At 59.1% G+C, this 17945-nt stretch overlaps 1 protein-coding gene across 2 annotated transcripts; it reads left to right on the top strand.

Annotated features, from left to right (window-relative positions):
• On the top strand, nt 1-14126 carry LOC137154819 (glycine N-acyltransferase-like protein 3). 2 transcript variants are annotated; one of them, XM_067550664.1, is made up of 8 exons: nt 1-111; nt 442-568; nt 790-909; nt 5041-5170; nt 10511-10618; nt 10991-11117; nt 11342-11462; nt 12392-14126. In XM_067550664.1, exons 3-8 carry the CDS (start codon nt 896-898, stop codon nt 12867-12869), a joined length of 978 nt encoding a protein of 325 aa, XP_067406765.1. In that variant the 5' UTR covers nt 1-111; nt 442-568; nt 790-895; the 3' UTR covers nt 12870-14126. The 2 variants fall into 2 exon arrangements, with proteins under 2 accessions (XP_067406765.1, XP_067406766.1); XM_067550665.1 differs by lacking the exons at nt 1-111; nt 442-568; nt 790-909 and adding an exon at nt 4443-4515.
• The last annotated feature ends 3819 nt before the right edge of the window (nt 14127-17945 follow it).

The following is a 17945-nucleotide window of genomic DNA, read 5'->3' as shown; positions in this document are numbered from 1 at the left end:
CAGGTCTATGGTGCTGTGATGCATGTGAACCGCGGGAACCCAGCGGGCCAGGAGGTGCTGGTGGATTCGTGGCCAGAGTTCAAAATTGTCCTCACCTGGCCTCGCAGAGAGGTGCGGGCCCTCGCCCCACGGCCCTTTGCTGGGTCCCTCCCCCTGCCTGGCACCAACTCTGCCCCACCCCCTCCCCCACTTCCTTGTCCCTCTCCCTGCCTGGTGTCATCTCTACCCTCCCCCTTCTGTCTGCCCCACAGCCTGGCTCCCTTTCTCACTGCCCAAACCCCCGGCCCAGTCACACCACCTCAGTCTCTGCCGTGGGGCTCCATGTGCCCTGTTCCCTCTGGCCCTCAGGGCTTCCCCACCGGCTCCCGCTGCTGTCCCTGAGGGTCAAGGGGGAGGGGGCTCAGATGCTGCGCTCACCCCCAGGCAGTGTCCCCCCTGCAGATGGCGTGTGACCCTGGCAATTACTACACCAACTTGTACTCGGCCTTCTACCAGGAGGAGGGCGCCTGCCGGGCCCTGCTGGGGAGGAGCCACGCCGTGGACTGGAGCCAGGCCTTCCAGATACAGGGTGAGCCCCTCCTGCCCCGCACACATGGGGGCAGCACCGCAGAGCCCCTCCCCCAAATGGGCCATAGCCCCAAGGAACCCAGCTGGGCCCCTTCTCCATCCAGCCCTGGGATCTGCTCCCCACCCTCACCCCAGGATCCTGAATGAGCCAAGCTTGGGAACCCCCCGTTCCATGGGCACCTCTCAGGGTCCCCTGCTCACGGTGCGTGGCTGTCCCTGCAGGGCTGCATGATGGGGTGTGTGAGGCCGTCCGGGACATCTCTAGGGCCAGGGGGCTCGATGTGAAGACGTATCAGCACCAGACACTGCTGCATCAGACCCGCCTGCCATGCCCCAGCACCGGTAGGTGCCCCCCTGCCATGGGCAAAGAGAACAGAGTGATGGACACAACCAGCAAGAGCTAAAAGGCGGGGGCAGGGGGCAAGGAAGCTCCCCAGGGTGCCTGACAAGAGGCCTTCGTTGCCCCCCTGGATCTGGTGGCAGTGAGTTCCCCAGGCTCATGGTGCTGAGGGGTTGGGGGAATCACCACGGCCCCCCACGCAGCCCCAGACTGCTGGCACATGCTGCCAGGGATTTCCAATCATTCTGGCAGGGCTGGCCACGCCCGCTCCTTGGGCTCTGGCCCCCCACGGTGGGGAGAGCAGCGGGGGGGGGGCAGCCTGTAACCCTGCCATACCCGGGCACTGCCCTGACCCTGCACTGTCCCCACTGAGGGGGGGGGGCTCGCAGCACAGAGCCCCTTATGCCCCCCTTCCCCATCAGGCAGGGGGGGTCGCTGCCCACTGAGCCCTGGTGCTGTTGTCTAGGGGGTCGGGGCTTGGCCAAGGACCATTGGCAGCCGTGACGCTGCTGCGGCTGGATTGGGCCCCCCAGACAGTCCCCGCAGCGAGGCCCAGGGAGTGTCGATCCCTCCCCCGTCAGCTCCCCTCCCCCCATGTGCCAGGCCCTGGGTCCATCCCCTCCTCTCCTGTCTGCCCCATGCTGGGTCTGTTCCTCTCTGATTCACCCCCTCCTCCCTACGCCACCTCAATGCTCTGCAACCTCCTTCCCCTCACATGCTGCATCCTGCCTGCTCCATTTCCCCTCCCCCCCTCCCGGCTCACTGCCCCGAAGTCAGGTTGATCTCCCCTGATGTTTGGTCAATCCTCTTCCCCAGGCTCACCCCACCCATGCCAGATCTATCGCCCTCATCCTCACTCCCCCTCTGGGCCGGCTACGCTGCCGGGATGTGGGTGGCGGCACACCTGGCACGCTCCTGGCACCCTGGGGGTTGTGGTACGGCAGCCCGCAGCAGCCCCACGAGTCTCACTTTTCAGGGCTGCATCTCCTTCGGTCTCCCCTTGAGACCAGAGGTGCTGCTGAGTCAGGGTGCTCCCCGGGGGCCACGGGCCCAGCCCATTCCTGCCTTGCGCACTAAAGTCCTGCCGCTCTCTCTGCGCCACAAGCTATCACAGGACGGTTTTTATTCATAGCCTTCGGGGATTGGCCAGCCTGGCACGGCGGGGCTGAGATGTGGGGCACAGAGGCCGTGGGCTGGTCAGAGATTCTCCTGGCTGCTGGGAAGTGCAGGGACTGGCCCCACTGGCTCCCTCCATCCCTGGGCAGGGCGAGGAGGGGATGCTGGCTGGGCTCCCTGTAATATGCCACTGAGACCTGCTCAGCCCCCTGCTCCACTGCCCGAGAGAGGGGACCCACAAGCAGCCGGCGGGGGGCTCGGTTCTAAGCCCTGAGGGAGCCGGGGCCTGGTCAAGGGACTGGCTCCTGCTCCGTTGTCCCCTGGGGCAGGGCAGGGCGCAGTAGGGGCACTCTCCCCTGGCCGTCAGTGCTGGCCCCAGTGCTACAGGGAGCCGGGCAAGGACTCAGTGGGGGACACTCTCTGCTCACAGGGCTGCCCCAGTGCCCGGGCAGTGCTAGGGGGCCTGTGCTGTGGGGCAGGGCTCAGCAGGGGGCTGCTCACCCGCTCCCTGCCCTGAGCACTTTGTTGCGCGGCTGGGGCTGGAGAGCAGCTGGGACTGGTCTTTCCAAAGCTCTGGGGCCAGGTCCCTTGGGATGTTAGATAATATCATAAATGGTCTCCTTAATTCAGCCAGCGTCACAGCATCTCTATTCCCTCCCTCTTTGAACGGGGCAGCAAGTTTAATGTCTATGTGCCCTGCAGAGTTGGCACCCCGGGCTCTACCCACACTCACCACGGTGCCCGTCCTCTTGGCCGACTCCAGTTCATCCTGTCTCTGTTTTTCCTGTTGATCTCTCGCATGCTGCCGCTGTTGCTCTTTTCCCTCCCTTTCAGGCTCCTGCTGCTTTTCTAGCTCTTTTATTCGTAGTTTGATCCCCAACTGTCTCACATCCAGGGGGGAGCTTGGCTGTGAAGACCCCCTGCTGGCTGCCACTCCCAGCCCCCTGGAACTCCCCTTTGGGTGAGGGTCTGGCTCTAGAGACCGGTTTCTCTCCTGCAGCTGGGCAATCAGCTGTGCCCCGGCCAGCCTTCTAACGCGCAAACCTCTCTCTGCTCAGCTCTACAGTGTGCTTCGTAAGGAGACGGTGGTACTCCATCTCGCTGTTCCCTCCACTCCCCTTACACCCACTGCTCCTGAATCACTTACTGCCGGACACTCGTCTGCATCCAGGCACCCTCTGCTACCACGTGTGACGCAGTCCCTGGGACGGGGCTCTGGAACCGCCTGGGGCGCAGCCAGTCAGGACTGTTGTGTTCGGAGTCTGCACCTCCCCCCAATGTGGTTTGCACACACCAGTGCAGCCCTCCCCCCGTTCTGCCCGAGCTACCCCGGTGGCCCCCCTGGATGGGACCCTGGGGAGCCCTACACGCCCCCCCCCCCCCCAAGGGCCAGGCACCACGCCTTGCAGTCAGAAGCGATTCATAGCCAGTGTGGAAGCGAGAAGGGTTCATTAGTTCTCAGGATCACAGAGTAGAAGGACGTCGCTAGCAGCTTAACTATGAGTTACAGCGACGACCGACAGCAGGTCTCAGAGTCCCACTGTTGGGCCCGACACCCCTCATGGTAGACTCTCCTTCCCCCAGCCACTGGACAGACCCCTCCCCCAGCCCATTCCCAGCCCTTTTTCTCTTTCCTGCACAAGAAGTTACAACCTGTCGTAGCTGCTTTGACTGACGAGGGCAGAGGAGGGTCTCCCCGTTGTCTGAACATGAGGCTGGGGGAGGCCCGTCTGCCCTCTCCTGTTCTCCGCATTGATCACACACCGGGTCCCATCACCGAAACACATGAGTAACGTGAGGGAGAAACCGAGGAGTGCACACAGCTAAAACATGAGGAGCATCTCCACTTCGTCACACAAGGACACTCCAGCAGAGAAGCAGATCCCATCATGGAAGGGGCACCCAAATAGCCCAAGAGAACCTGCTTCAGTACAGAAATAAAACCCCTCTGACCTCACACCCCATCTACCACCTACCATCCCACAGTGGAACCCATATGGGTATCATCCAACCACCACCACCCATGCTCGATGGGGACCCCACCCTGGAAGAAATCTTTCCTGAACCCCCCTTCTGGCCTTCAGACACCTGCAGCATGGACACGTGGTGACCAAGATGAGGCGGGATTGAGGGGCACTGGCAGAGGGAGCCCAGCCAGGGCTGGGATAGCAGGGGGCTGCCGATCGGGATGGAGGGGCATCAGTGGTGCTGGGGGGCAGGCAACCCCTGCTCTCACTCTGCTCTGGCCCTGCTGCATTCTGGGTGCATCTGAATTTCCGCAGAGGCCCTCCACCTCTGCAAAGAGCAAAAACAGGATCAGCTGTGCCATGTGACTGCAGGACGTCACTGCCCCAGGGCTGGCACAGACTCTGTTAATGGTTCATCGGTGCGGGGCTCAGGGACTAGAGCAGCCCCTGAAGGACACAGCAGAGACAGGCAGACGCCAAGCGTGCCCAGGACTGCTCCAACTCCTGGCACAGACTCGCCCCCAGGTGAGTGGGAGCAGCTGGGGCCACCCTAGCCCTGTTCAGACAGCCCTGGCATCATATGCCCCTAGGGTGACCTTCTTACGGTGGGGTCTCTGGTGGGCACAGGGGCTGCACACAGACTGGTTAGTTAGTGCAGGGTCTCCGGGGTTCACAGGGGCTGCACACAGACTCACTAGTTATTGTAGGGTCTCTGGTGGTTACGGGAACTGCACAGACACTGGTTAGTGCAGGGTCTGTGGTGACCATGATAGCTTTGGAAAGACTTGTTACTTATTACGGGGTCCGGTAAACATGGGGGCTGAGCACAGCCTGGTTAGTTAGTGCAGGGTCTCTGGGTGAACATGGGGGCTGCACACAAACTGGTTAATTATTGTGTGGTCTCTGGTGAGTACGGGGGTGCGCACAGACTGGGCAGTTATTGTAGGGTCTACACATAGTGTTTACAGTTTTGGCAGGGCTGGGATCTCTCCGCTGGTCTGTGGGGGTGGGAGACAGTCACAGGGAACTGATGGGTTGTCTGCCCCACAGGTGCCCCCCGCACTGTCCCACTGGAAGCTGTGAAGGTCCTTCCTGGCCAGAGATGCTGATCCTGAGCTGCTCCTCCAAGCTGCGGCTGCTGGAGGGGCTGCTACGGCGAGGCCTGCCTGAGACACTGCCGGTGACAAGATCCCTCCCACCCTGGGGCTGGGCAGAGAGCAGGGGAAGGGTCCCTCTGTGTCCCTGGGTGATGGGGCACAGACTGGGTTGGGGAACAGGCCCCTTCTCCAGTTCCGGGGGAGCAGGGCAGGGAAATCCACAGACCTCCACTAGGGCAGGTGCACGGCCTCCATCATGGCTGGCCCTGGGACTCCAGCGATGGGTCTCCCTCCATGGCTCCCCGCAGCAAATCTAGCCCAGCCAGACCACTGCTGGAGGCTTGTTCTGGGCCCAGAGACACCGACCACCTTGGCAAAACATGGTAGTTGTTCATTAGTCCTCTGGCTACAGCATCGGGAACTCCTCAGGTCAGCACAGGGGGAAGGTGAAGCCCCAGCCCATCCTGGCCCCGTGTCTAGCTCCCTCCCTTTGTCCTTAGACCCCAGTGACAGGTGCTGATACCCTCCAAAAGTCATTTCTTAGCCCCCGCTCCCAACCCTTCTTGGCCATGGGTCTCCAGCTGGGGCCTCTCTGCTTCAGAGCAGTGGGGGGAATCTCCTTCTCGGCTGCTGGGCACTTGGTTGTGTCAATGTCCATCCCAGCCATCGGGGTTTCTATGGTCTCTCCAGATCCTCCTTTCAGAGGTGTGGGCTTATTTCCCTTTGTTACCGACTCTGGTCTCCAGTCGGGCTGCTAGGGAGTCGGACCCCTGTCCCTGCCCTTCCCATGCTGTGCAGAGTCGTGCAAGACGCCAGGGAAACCTGGGTGCACATAGGAATGAGAAGCATACTACAGAAAGCTCCCACTTCGTCACACAGGCTGCCTGCTTCGGGGTAGAGGTAGCAGTGGGGGGGAGGGTAGCAGTGGGGGAGGTGGTAGGTTACTCACCAGGGTGAGAGGGTGGCGGCGGCCCCTCTCTCCCCCAGGGAGCCTCACCTCACTTGCCCTTCCTGCCTCCTGAACTCCGAACCCAGCACCCCACCAATAAAATACCTGCTGCTCACCCAGTGTAGCAGGCGGCACCTGCCCATCCAATCAGAGCAGGGTGGCTCTGGGCCAGCCCATCGCAATGTGGGAGGTTTTGTGTGAGCCAGTGGAAATGTGGGCAGCTCCATGGCAGCCCCTCAGCGTGCGGAACAGCTGGGTGCCAGCCAATCATGGTCCCCATGGCTGTCACCATCCCCGCCTCTGTCTTTGAACGTCCCAGGGTTCCCTCGTGACTCTGGAGCCCCAGCTCTGCCCTGTGGGAAATGGGCATTTCTGTAGTGTCTTATGAGCCCTCTGTGTGCCTCACTTTCCCCGCGCCGTATGTTGCCTGGCTGCCCCGTGGGTGAAGCGGGTTACGTTTGCTCTCAGCACTAAGAGACACAGGCCGTTTGCTTTCAGCTGGTGGTAGTGGTGGGATACTGAATGCACCAGTAGTGAAAACAGCTTTGTCAAAGGGAACAGCAAGAAGCCGGTGTAGGACCACGGCCCTGAGACACGCATGGCAAAGCAGGGCAGGGAGAGAGGGCTCCGCCTCGGGGAGTTCAACAAGGCGCAGCTGATTGCAGGCTGGAGAGGATGGAGGGACCCAGAAGCAGGCTCCAGACCCAAGCAGGGTTTGACGAAAGTCCAAGAGTAACAGAAGCAGCAGCAGGGCATCCTCCAGACCTGATTCCCCCCAGCTGGGTGTCCTCAGGGCCCGGTTCCCCTCCACTAGATTTGAAGTGTTAGGAGTTAGCGCTGAAAGCCAAGGAGCTAGCGGTCCCTGAAAGGGGAGGAGCAGCAAAAACATGAAGAGAAGTAGTGAAGCATGAGCTGGAGATGGAGGAGGGGTGAGAGGCCCCACCAAGGGGGAAGTGGGAAAGAGCCCCAGGATGCCCATTCTGCAGGGAGCCTAGATACCAAATTGTGGCCCCACTTTAAGGCAGGGGGATGCAGATGCCGACCTCCCTGCCTTTCAGCAGGCTGGTGGTTTGATCTTGTGGACTGGCTCCGTGTCTCACTCCCTTACTGGGTCCAACACCAGGAGGTGCACAGCTGGATGGACAGCGTGGATACGGGGGACTAGGAACAGTTTAAGAAGCCTCCACTGCTGACGTGTGAACTGACCAATGAGGCTTGTAGGAAAAGGTTTGGGGTGTGAAATGACCCAGGCTGTGACGTCTGTGGAAGCCACGGCTCTGCCGGGAACTTGTCTCCACAACTGGCTAACGGGGCAGGTAGCGCTTGCTGGAGGGTTTGTATAACCCAGCTGGGTTGGAAGAACTCTCTGAGATGCCCCCCCCACGAGCTTAAAAAGTCTGAGGAGCTGCCCAGTGCAGGGCACTCAGCAGATGCATTACTGGATAGTAGTTCTGGGTATGAAGAGACCTACAAGGACCTAGCATGGGTCCTGGGAAGGGAACCCAGGAGGTGCCCCAGAAGTGGGAGTCGGGTAAACCCAAAGTGAGGAGAGCAGCCGACTCTGGTGGTGGGCCCTGCTGAGAGACGGCAAAATTCCTGAGGTGCAACATTTATAGGCAAACAGGGCCTCTATGAGCAAAATGGCGGAGGACTGAGGAAATAGGGTTTGCTGGGGACAGAGGGGCTAACTCCTCCTCTGGGCAGCTGAGGAGGCAGCGTGAAGCTCAGGCTCTGAGAGTGAAGGACAGCACTGAACTGCCAGAGGAAAGCAGTCGCCTAGCCAGCTCCTCTGGGGCACGGGCCGTGGTTACAGATGGGCTCCCATGCCAGGCACCGGTCCCCATATCCTGTTGTACTCATCTGACTCCCAGTGGGTAGAAGGTGGTAGTTACTTGGAAGACACTGAGGGGTTACAAGGCAGTACTGGGCCCAGCTAGCCCCTCCGGCCTGCCACACAAGCTCTGACTTATCCAGGTAATTGGTTAGCAAAAGGATCTTAGGCCTCACTCCCACTCCCTTTACCAGAGGCCTGCCTGACCTGGACGACTCCCTCACCCCCACTCCTCCTGCGTGGCAGAGGCCTTGTAACCCCGACAAGGCTGGGCTCAGGATTCCTGTGAGCTCGACCCCCCAGACTTGCCCTGGTCACTTAGGACAGGGACTAGGGTGTCCCCACCATGGGGTGTCTCTCTGCACCCGACGCTTCCCAGACCCACTGATCAGTGCGTATAACTCAGAGCAAACACGATTGTTTAAACAACAACCAATTAAATAATAGAGGAAAATAATGGGACAGGTTAAAGTAAATCACCCAAGGCCGCCCCCTGGCACAGGGACCCAGAGACACAGCGTCTCTGGGGTGAGAGGGACACTCACAGTCTGTTTCTCACACGTCCCAGGCCCTGGTTGCACTGCAGGGACGCCGCGGGTCGGATGGTGGCCACACGCCCCAGGCTCTAGGTGGCAGGACCCTTCTCCCCAGCGCTGCCCCTGTCGGGGTCACAACCCCCCTCCCAGTCCAGCCTGCGCAGCCTCGTGGCTGGTGGCGTCTCCCTGCCCCAGCTCCTCTGCCAGGGCCCCCCTCACTCTCTCCAGCTGCTCACTCACTGCACCCGGCTCCGGACGGCTCCCACCCTGGCTCCAGCTCCAGGCCCAGTGTGGCTGCTGCTCTCTGCTCCCAGCCCAGCTCTGCTCCCTGGGCAGCTTCTCTGCTGCGGGTTGGCTGCATCTCTCGGTGCGGCTCGGCTCCCTGGACTGCTCCTCGGGCAGCTCTGGCTTGCCAATGCCTGGCTCAGGGCATCGCGTTGTCCTTAGGTCTGCCCGCAGCTCCCTAGTCACATCACGGAGCACGGGACCTGTCCCCCTCCTGGCTCCCCCATTGGCCTGTCCGCCCTGTCAATCAGACTGACCTGGAGCGCTGGCCTCTCCCCACTGCCCCTGGGGTCTGTCTGTCTCATGGGCCTGATTCCTCATCGACCCTCCCCTGTCCTTTGGCGCTGGGAGAAGATGTCCAGCCAAAAAGGCCCATTAAGTTTCAGTAAAGGACGAACAGTTCCCTTACACAGAGGTGGAAAGGGGCCAAGGACAGCGGGCGTGGCCTCGATGCAGGGAGGACCCTGCCAACGTTGCTTCCCACAGGCTCCGGGCACAGAGAGGATGTAAATTCCACTACCACGCATGGCCCCTTACGGGCCGAGGCCCAGCTGCAGGTGTAGAGCTGGAGATTCCTGGGTTAGGACCAGAAACAGGCCACTCTTCCACCCCGACAGAGGTGCAAGGGACTGTACATCAGATGCACTAACCTCTAGGCCACTGGGCCCTCCGAGCCCCTCTGCCCCCTTGTCAGACCCTGTGCGGTACAGCCCCAGCGAACGCTGAAAGACCGAGCCACCTGCAAGAAGGGTCCACATGTGGTGCCGGGTGCCCTAGCGAGGGCTCAGAGCCCAGCACAGACACAGGAAGGGTCGGGGACGGTGGTGCTGGGAATCACGGTCCTCCAGGACATCGGCTTTGACCCCCTTCTGGGAGTGACTGTATCACTTGCAGACAAAATCCAGTCCCTCTTCCAGTGCCAGCCAAAGCGTGAACAACCGGAGGTTTCAGTGTAAATGCAAATAGCTCGGCTGGCAGGGAGACAGGGTTTTCCCCACTACCTGTAACACTAAGGAACGACTGTTAGGCTCAGGACACCTGTCTGTCTGCCTGTCTGGAAGCAAACCCCTGTATCTGAGTGGGGCAGAGGAAGGGTCTACGACTATCTCCACACGGGACATGTGAGTCACAGGGGCTCAGGCAGAACTAGCCTGAGGCTGCAGCCAAGGGACCCAGCGCACGACCTCCCTCCCTGGGGAAACAGAGGCAGAGCTGAGCTGGGAGCAGCATGAAACCCAGCGTCATTGAGGAGACCAGCCCTGAGGGGGGACGTCAGACAGCTCTGAGCTGGGTATGGAAAGTGCCTGTGACCAGAAACTGAGCTGTACCAACGCTGACAGGGCCTGGCAGGCCATCGCCTGAGGGAGGGGATTGGACCACATCAATGCTGCTTTAACTCTCAGATCTCGCTGCTGGCCCAAGGCCGCCCCGTGCTGTGCAAAGGGAGACTTAGGAAGCCGCCTGGCTTGACAACGCTGTGTGTTTGTGTGTGTGTGTGTGTGTCCCTGCAGCCCGGGCTGGGGTCTGAGTCCCCGAAGAGGGGCCAGGTCGGTCCCTGCCATCTGGCTCAGGGGGACGCGCTGGGCAGAGCTCAGGGGGCAAAGCAGGAGGCTGGAGCCCAGAGGCTCTGTGTTGGAGGTGGTGAGGCCGCGTGGCCTGCCCTGTGGGAAGAGTAGGGCCTCTGGGGGGGCTGGCGCACTAGGGGCTCCTCCAAGGACAGTGTGAACGCTGGGGCCCAGCACCGATCCCAGGGATCGTAGACATCTCCCTGACAGCCCCTCACCCCTGTCCTCTCACGGCTCTAACCTCCCTGTCTTGGCAGGTCTATGGCGCTGTGATGCATGTGAACCGCGGGAACCCGGCGGGCCAGGAGGTGCTGGTGGATTCATGGCCAGAGTTCAAATTCGTCCTTACCCGGCCATGCAGAGAGGTGCAGGCCCTCACCGCACGGCCCTTTGCTGGATCCCTCCCCCTGCCTGGCACCATCTCTGCTCCTCCCCCTCGTCCACCTGATGTCATAGCTGCCCCACCTCCTCCCCCACTTCCGTGCCCCTCTCCCCTCCTGGTGTCATCTCTAACCTCTCCCTTCTGTCTGCCCCACTGCCCCACAGCCTGTCTCCCCTTCCCGCTGCCCAGACCCCCCTGCCCAGTCACACCTCCTCAGTCTCTGCTGTGGGACTCCTTGTGCCCTGCTCCCCCTGGCCCTCGGGGCTCCCCCATTGGCTCCCACTGCCGTCCCTGAGGGTCAAGGGGGAGGGGGCTAAGAGGCTGCGCTCACCCCCAGGCAGTGTCCCCCCTGCAGATGGCGTGTGACACTGGCAATTACTGCGCCAACTTGTACTCGGCCTTCTACCAGGAGGAGGGCGCCTGCCGGGCCCTGCTGGGGAGCAGCGACGCTGTGGACTGGAGCCAGGCCTTCCTGATACAGGGTGAGCCCCTCCTGCCCCACACACATGGGGACAGTGCCGCAGAGCACCTCCCCCGCATGGGCCATAGCCCCAAGGAACCCAGCTGGGCCCCTTCTCCATCCAGCCCTGGGATCTGCTCCCCACCCGCACCCCAGAATCCTGAATGAGCCAAGCTTGGGACCCCCCCCCTGTTCCATGGGCACCTCTCAGGGTCCCCTGCTCACGGTGCGTGGCTGTCCCTGTAGGGCGGCAGGATGGGTTCTGTGAGGCTGTCTGGGACATCGCAAGGGGCAGAGGGGTCGATGTGGAGACGTATCATCACCAGGCACTGCTGCATCCAGACCCGCCTGCCATGCCCCAGCACCGGTAGGTGCCCCCCTGCCATGGGCAAGGAGAACGGGGTGATGGACACAACCAGCCAGAGCTAGAGGGAAGGGGGCAGGGAAGCTCCCCGGGGTGCCTGGCCAGAGGCCTCCGTTGCCCCCTGGATCTAGTGGCAGCGAGTTCCTCAGGCTTACGGTCCTGAGGGGTTGGGGGAAACATCACGGCCCCCCACGCAGCCCCAGACCTCGGGCACATGCTGCCAAGGATTTCCCATCATGCTCCGGGGCAGGAAGGGCCAGGCAGGCTACTTGGTCTCTGCCCCCCACGATGGAGAGAGCAGCGAGGGGGCAGCCTGTAACCCTGCCGTACCCGGGCACTGCCCTGACCCTGCACTGTCCCCTCTGGTGGGGGGAGGGCTCATAGTAAAGACCCCTTTATGCCCCCCTTCCCCATCAGGGGCAGGTTCCTGGACAGAGGGGTCGCTGCCCACTGAGCCCTGGCGCTCTTGTCTCGAGGGTCAGGGTTTGGCCAAGGCCCATTGGCAGCTGTGATGCTGCTGGGGCTGGATTGGGCCCCCCCAGACAGCACCTGTGGCAAGGCCTGGGGAGTGTCGATCCCTCCCCCGTCAGCTCCCCTTCCCCCACGTGCCAGGCCCTGGGTCCATCCCCTCCCCTCCGGTCTGCCCCATGCTGGGTCTGTTCCTCTCAGACTCACCCCCTCCTCCCTGTGCCACCTCAGTGCCCTCCAGCCTCCTTCCCCTCACATGCTGTGACCTGCCAGCTCCATTTCCCCTCCCCCTTGTACCAGTCGATCCCCCACCCCCCAGCTCACTGCCCCCCAAGTCAGGTCGATTTCCCCTGATGTTTGGTCAATCCCCTCCCCCCAGCTCAGCCCCAGCCATGCCAGGTCTATCCCCCCTGTGCTGACCCTCTCCCTGTGCTGGGTCTATCACCCCCTACCCTTTGTTACAGGCCGGGCAAAGGGCTCACACTGGCCCCCGTCTCCCCTGCCCACACCGAGCTGCTCAACGACACCTGGAAGATTGGGGGGAACAGCTGGAGCCTGCGCTACATGGGCCTCCTGATCCGCCACTTCCCCAGCGCCTGCCTGCTGACCCCTGATGGGCACCCCATCTCCTGGGCCCTCACCGACCCTGTAGCCTCCCTGACTCATGGCTACACCCTCCCTGGGCACCGCGGCCAGGGCCACATCGGGGTGTTGGTTGGGGTGCTGGCGGCACAGCTCCATGCCTGCGGCTTCCCTGTGTATGCCGGGGTGCTGCCCGAGAACAAGCCCTCGCAGCACTCCCTGCACCGCCTCGGCTTCCACACCCAGCCTGGGCTGATATACAAGCTGATGGTGACGCCCAGACCCACCCAGGGCCAGCCATCCAGTGCCCAGGGCCCTGCGCCCAGCTCTGGGGGACGACCGCGCTCCCACAGCCCGTAACACTGGGGGAGGGGAGGAGAAGGAACATCTTGGGGGAGTGCCAACTATGAGCCCACAGCCCTGCTCCTCCTAGCCCCGTGTGCCCTACTGAGCCTCTCCACTTCTCCTCACAGTCCAGAGCCTCCACTGAGCCCCGTGCCCTCCTCCTCATGGCCCAGAGCCCCCACCTAGACCCGTCCCTTCCTCCCCACATCCCACATGGCGTGAAGCCGGGCACAAGGGGCAGCACAAGCTGCGCTTAAGCTGAGTTGCCCCAGAGACCAGGCTGGTTGTGGCGGCTGTCACAGCCGGGTGCAATAGGGGTGAGGTCATAGGGGGAGCAGCAGGGAGCCGGGGCAAAGGGCTCCACTGAGACACATTGACCGGGCCTGGCCTGGAAACTCACCAGTGCCCTGCCCCAGACCCCAGACAGGAACCGCTATTGCTCCCGTGCGCTGGGGTGGCCCTAGGGGAGCTGCAACCGCCCGCTCTCCTGCCAACCCTAGGACAACACCCTGGTCCTTAGCCCTGCGCCATGGGGTAATTGGGACCTGTGACCCGTCTGTGCCCAGGGCAGCCACCTGTAAATACCAAGATCAGGGCAGGCTGTAAACGGAGAGCAGATTCTCCCAGCGCTGATGGGTGACACTGAAGTCAGGCTTCCCAAACCGCTTCTGATTTCCCCACACTGGTTATCAAGAAGCCAGTCCACAAAAGCACACAGCCCTCTTTACTGCATTCCAGTTCCTGGCTCCCGAATGAGCCACTTGGTCCAGTAAAGAGATCAGTTCTTTAAACTCTCTGCTCTTTACTAAAAAGGTTCCCTCTGACCCTAAAGGTCAGCCACAGCACCAGATCAATGTAAGTTTGGATCTTACCCAAAATATCACGCTGCAATAACTAAAACTAAAGGTGTTTTGTAAACAGAAAGAAATAAACCATAAGAGAAATGTTAAAGAGTCAAAACAAATCACATAATTACAAATGACTGAAAGTCCATATACATCCAGTTTCTAGAAGAATTGTGGAGTTGCAGACTTGTACAGTTCTTCTGGTACACATCCAGTACCTGGATGGGTCTAAGTCCTTCGGTACAGTTGCAAGTGAATTGATCCAGAGGTAGGTGTGTGTCCGCAGCTGAACAGGAACAAAGACAAAATGGTTTCTGTGGCTTGGCCTTATATACCCTCTGGCCCTGGCCATGCAGTCTTCTGGAATGTTACAAGAACTAAAATGGAGTCCAGAGTCACATGGGCCAACCCTGGTAACTCTTCAGGTATGCCTTTAGTTTCTTCCTGGGCCCCTTGCATCCCTGAGTGACTTAATGGGCCATTAAGCAGGCTATTGTCCTGCTGCCATCCTATCTGGGATGTGTCCCAGCCAGCACAATTCGAAACACAGATACATCAAATATATTCATAAACTTCTACTACACACATAACACATGAATATAAACATCGTCATCTTACTTAGCACTTTATAGCCATTCTAACAGTACCTGACATGGCATATCCCACATGAATTATTATGATTCTGACATACTGATGTCACACAATATACTAAATGCCCCCGCCTTACCCAGACAGCACGACAGGACCTGCCAGGCCTAGCTGCTGAAACACCTACGCTGCCGGGATGTGGATGGTGGCACACCTGGCGTGCTCCTGGCACCCTGGGGGTTGTCGTACGGCAGGCCACAGCAGCCCCACGAGTCTCACTTTTCAGGGCTGCATCTCCTGCGGTCTCCCCTTGAGACCAGAGGTGCTGCTGAGTCAGGGAGCTCCCCGGGGGCCACAGTCCCAGCCCATTCCTGCCTTGCGCACTAAAGTCTTGCCGCTCTCTCTGCACCAGGGGCTAGCACAGGACGGTTTTAATCCATGGCCTGCGGGGATGGGCCCAACCCACATCTGCTGCTGGGGTGACAGATGGACAAGCCTCTGTGGCTGCAGGCTGGCGCCTTGCGAGTGCAGCCGACTGGAAGAGGTGCAGGGCGTGAGGCCACAGTCAGGGGACTCGCTCCGGGCATCTGGGTGGTGCGGGGGGCCAGCATAGAATCATAGAATCATAGAATATTAGAGTTGGAAGGGACCTCAGGAGGTCATCTAGTCCAACCCCCTGCTCAAAGCAGGACTAACCTCAGCTATATCATCCCAACCAGGGCTTTGTCAAGCCTCACCTTAAAAACCTCTAAGGATGGAGATTCCACCACCTCCCTAGGTAACCCATTCCAATGCTTCACCACCCTCCTAGTAAAAAACTTTTTCCTAATGTCCAACTTAGACCTCCCGCCCTGCAACTTGAGACCATTGCTCCTTGTTCGGTCATCTGCCACCACCGAGAACAGCCTAGCCCCATCCTCCCTGGAACCCCCTTTCAGGTAGTTAAAGGCCGCTATCAAATCCCCCTCACTCTTCTCTTTTGCAGACTAAACAAGCCCAGTTCCCTCAGCCTCTCCTCATAAGTCCTGTGCTCCAGCCCCCTAATCATTTTGGTTGCCCTCCGCTGCACTCTCTCCAACTTGTCCACATCCTTTTTGTAGTGGGGGGCCCAAAACTGGACACAATATTCTAAATGCGGCCTCACCAATGCCGAATAGAGGGGAATAATCACTTCCCGTGACCTGCTGGCAATGCCCCTCCTAATGCAGCCCAATATGCCATTAGCCTTCTTGACAACCAGGGCACACTGCTGACTCATATCCAGCTTTTTATCCACCGTTACCCCCAGGTCCTTTTCTGCAGAGCTGCTGCCCAGCTCGTCGGTCCCCAGTCTATAGCTGTGCATGGGATTCTTCCTTCCTAAGTGGAGGACTCTGCACTTGTCCTTGTTGAACCTCATTAGATTTCTTTTGGCCCAATCCTCCAGTTTGTTTAGGTCACTCTGTATCCTATCCCTACCCTCCAGGGTATCTACCACTCCCCCCAGCTTAGTGTCGTCCGCAAACTTGCTGAGGGTGCAATCTACCCCATCCTCCAGATCATTAATAAAGATGTTGAACAAAACCGGCCCCAGGACCGACCCCTGGGGCACTCCGCTTGTGACCGGTTGCCAGCTAGACATGGAGCCATTGATCACTACTCGTTGAGCCCTATGCTCTAGCCAGTTCTCTATCCATTTTATAGTCCATTCATCCAACCCATACTTCTTTAACTTGCTGATAAGAATACTGTGTGAGACAGTATCAAAAGCTTTGCTAAAGTCAAGGTATATCACATCCACCGCCTTCCCTACATCCACAGAGCCAGTCACCTCATCATAGAAAGCAATCATGTTGGTCAGGCATGACTTTCCCTTAGTGAATCCATGTTGACTGTTCCTGATCACCTTCCTCTCCTCCAAGTGCCTTAAAATGGATTCCTTAAGGACCTGCTCCATGATTTTTCCAGGGATTGAGGTGAGGCTGACCGGTCTGTAGTTCCCTGGATCCTCTTTCCTCCCTTTTTTGAAGATGGGCACTATATTTGCTTTTTTCCAGTCCTCAGGGACCTCCCCCTGTTCCCACGAGCTTTCAAAGATAATAGCCAACGGCTCTGAAATCACCTCAGCCAACTCCCTCAGCACCCTCGGGTGCATTGCATCCGGCCCCATGGACTTGTGAATGTCCAATCCTTCTAAATAGTCTTGGACCCGTTCCTTCAGCACTGTGGGATGTTCGCCTCCTTCCCATTCTGTGCCACCCAGTGCAGCAGTCTGAGAGCTGATCTTGTCTGTGAAGACAGAGGCAAAAAAGACATTGAGTACCTCAGCTTTCTCCACATCCTCCGTCACTAGGTCGCCTCCCTCATTCTCTAAGGGGCCCACACTTTCTCTAATCTTCCTCTTGTTGGCAACATGCCTGTAGAAACCCTTCTTGTTCCCCTTCACGTCCCTTGCTAGCTGCAACTCCAATTGCGCTTTGGCCTTCCTGATTTCATTCCTGCACGTTCGAGCAGTGTTTATATAATCCTCCCTAGTCATCTGACCAAGCTTCCACTTCTTGTAAGCTTCTTTTTTGCGTTTAAGTTCGCCAAGGACAACTTTGTTAAGCCAAGCTGGACGCCTACCATATTTGCTATTCTTTCCGCACATCGGGATGGTTTGCTCTTGTGCCCTCAATAAGGTCTCTTTAAAATACAGCCAGCTCTCTTGGGTTCCTTTCCCCCTCATATTAGCCTCCCAGGGAATCCTGCCCATCAGTTCCCTGAGGGAGTCAAAGTCCGCTTTTCTGAAGTCCATGGTCCGTATCCTGCTGCTCTCCTTTCTTCCTTTGGTCAGGATCCTGAACTCGACCATCTCATGGTCACTGCTGCCTAGGTTGCCACCCACTTGTACTTCCCCTACCAAATCTTCCCTGTTTGTGAGCAGCAGGTCAAGAAAAGCACGGCCCCTCGTTGGTTGCTCCAGCACTTGCACCAGGAAATTGTCTGCAACACTCTCCAAAAACTTCCTGGATTGTTTGTGCTCTGCTGTATTGCTCTTCCAGCAGATGTCAGGGTGATTGAAGTCTCCCATGAGAATCAGGTCCTGTGAACTGGAAACTTTCCCTAGTTGAGTAAAGAAAGCCTCATCTACCTCGTCCTCCTGGTCTGGTGGTCTGTAACAGACACCCACCAGGACATCACTCTTATTGTTCTTGCTTCTAAGCTTAACCCAGAGACACTCAACTGACTTATCTCCAGCTTCATACTGGAGCCCAGAGCAGTCATAGTGCTCTCTTACATACAGTGCAACTCCTCCCCCCTTTCGCCCCTGCCTGTCCTTCCTGAACAGTTTATACCCATCCATGACCGCGCTCCAATCATGAGAGTTATTCCACCAAGTCTCAGTTATTCCAATCATGTCGTAGTTTCTTGACTGTGCCAGGACTTCCAGTTCTTCCTGCTTGTTTCCCAGGCTTCTTGCATTTGTGTACAGACACTTGAGATAAGTAGCCGATTGGCCTACTTTCACAGTATGAATCGGGAGGCCTCCCCTCCTGCACCCTCCTCCTTCTGCTTCCTTGTGGTGTCCCTCTTCCCCACTAACCTTCGGGCTTAGGTCCCCGTCCCCCGTCGAAACTAGTTTAAAGCCCTCCTCACTAGGTTAGCCAGCCTGTCTGCGAAGATACTCTTCCCTGTC

The sequence above is a fragment of the Emydura macquarii genome, unplaced genomic scaffold (genome assembly GCF_026122565.2).
Source record: "Emydura macquarii macquarii isolate MOO-44397 ecotype Brisbane River unplaced genomic scaffold, CSIRO-AGI_Emac_v2 contig_1305, whole genome shotgun sequence".
Lineage (NCBI taxonomy): Eukaryota > Metazoa > Chordata > Testudines > Chelidae > Emydura > Emydura macquarii.
Note: the sequence above shows the minus strand (reverse complement) of the source record. Positions and strands in the feature narration are given on the sequence as shown.

Bases quoted from the DNA above. Each gene is read 5' to 3' on its own strand.
- LOC137154819 (XM_067550664.1), top strand. The intron at 5,171-10,510 runs GTGACAAGATCC...CTGTCTTGGCAG, and splicing joins GCCTGCCTGAGACACTGCCG to GTCTATGGCGCTGTGATGCA. The intron at 11,118-11,341 runs GTGAGCCCCTCC...CTGTCCCTGTAG, and splicing joins CCAGGCCTTCCTGATACAGG to GGCGGCAGGATGGGTTCTGT.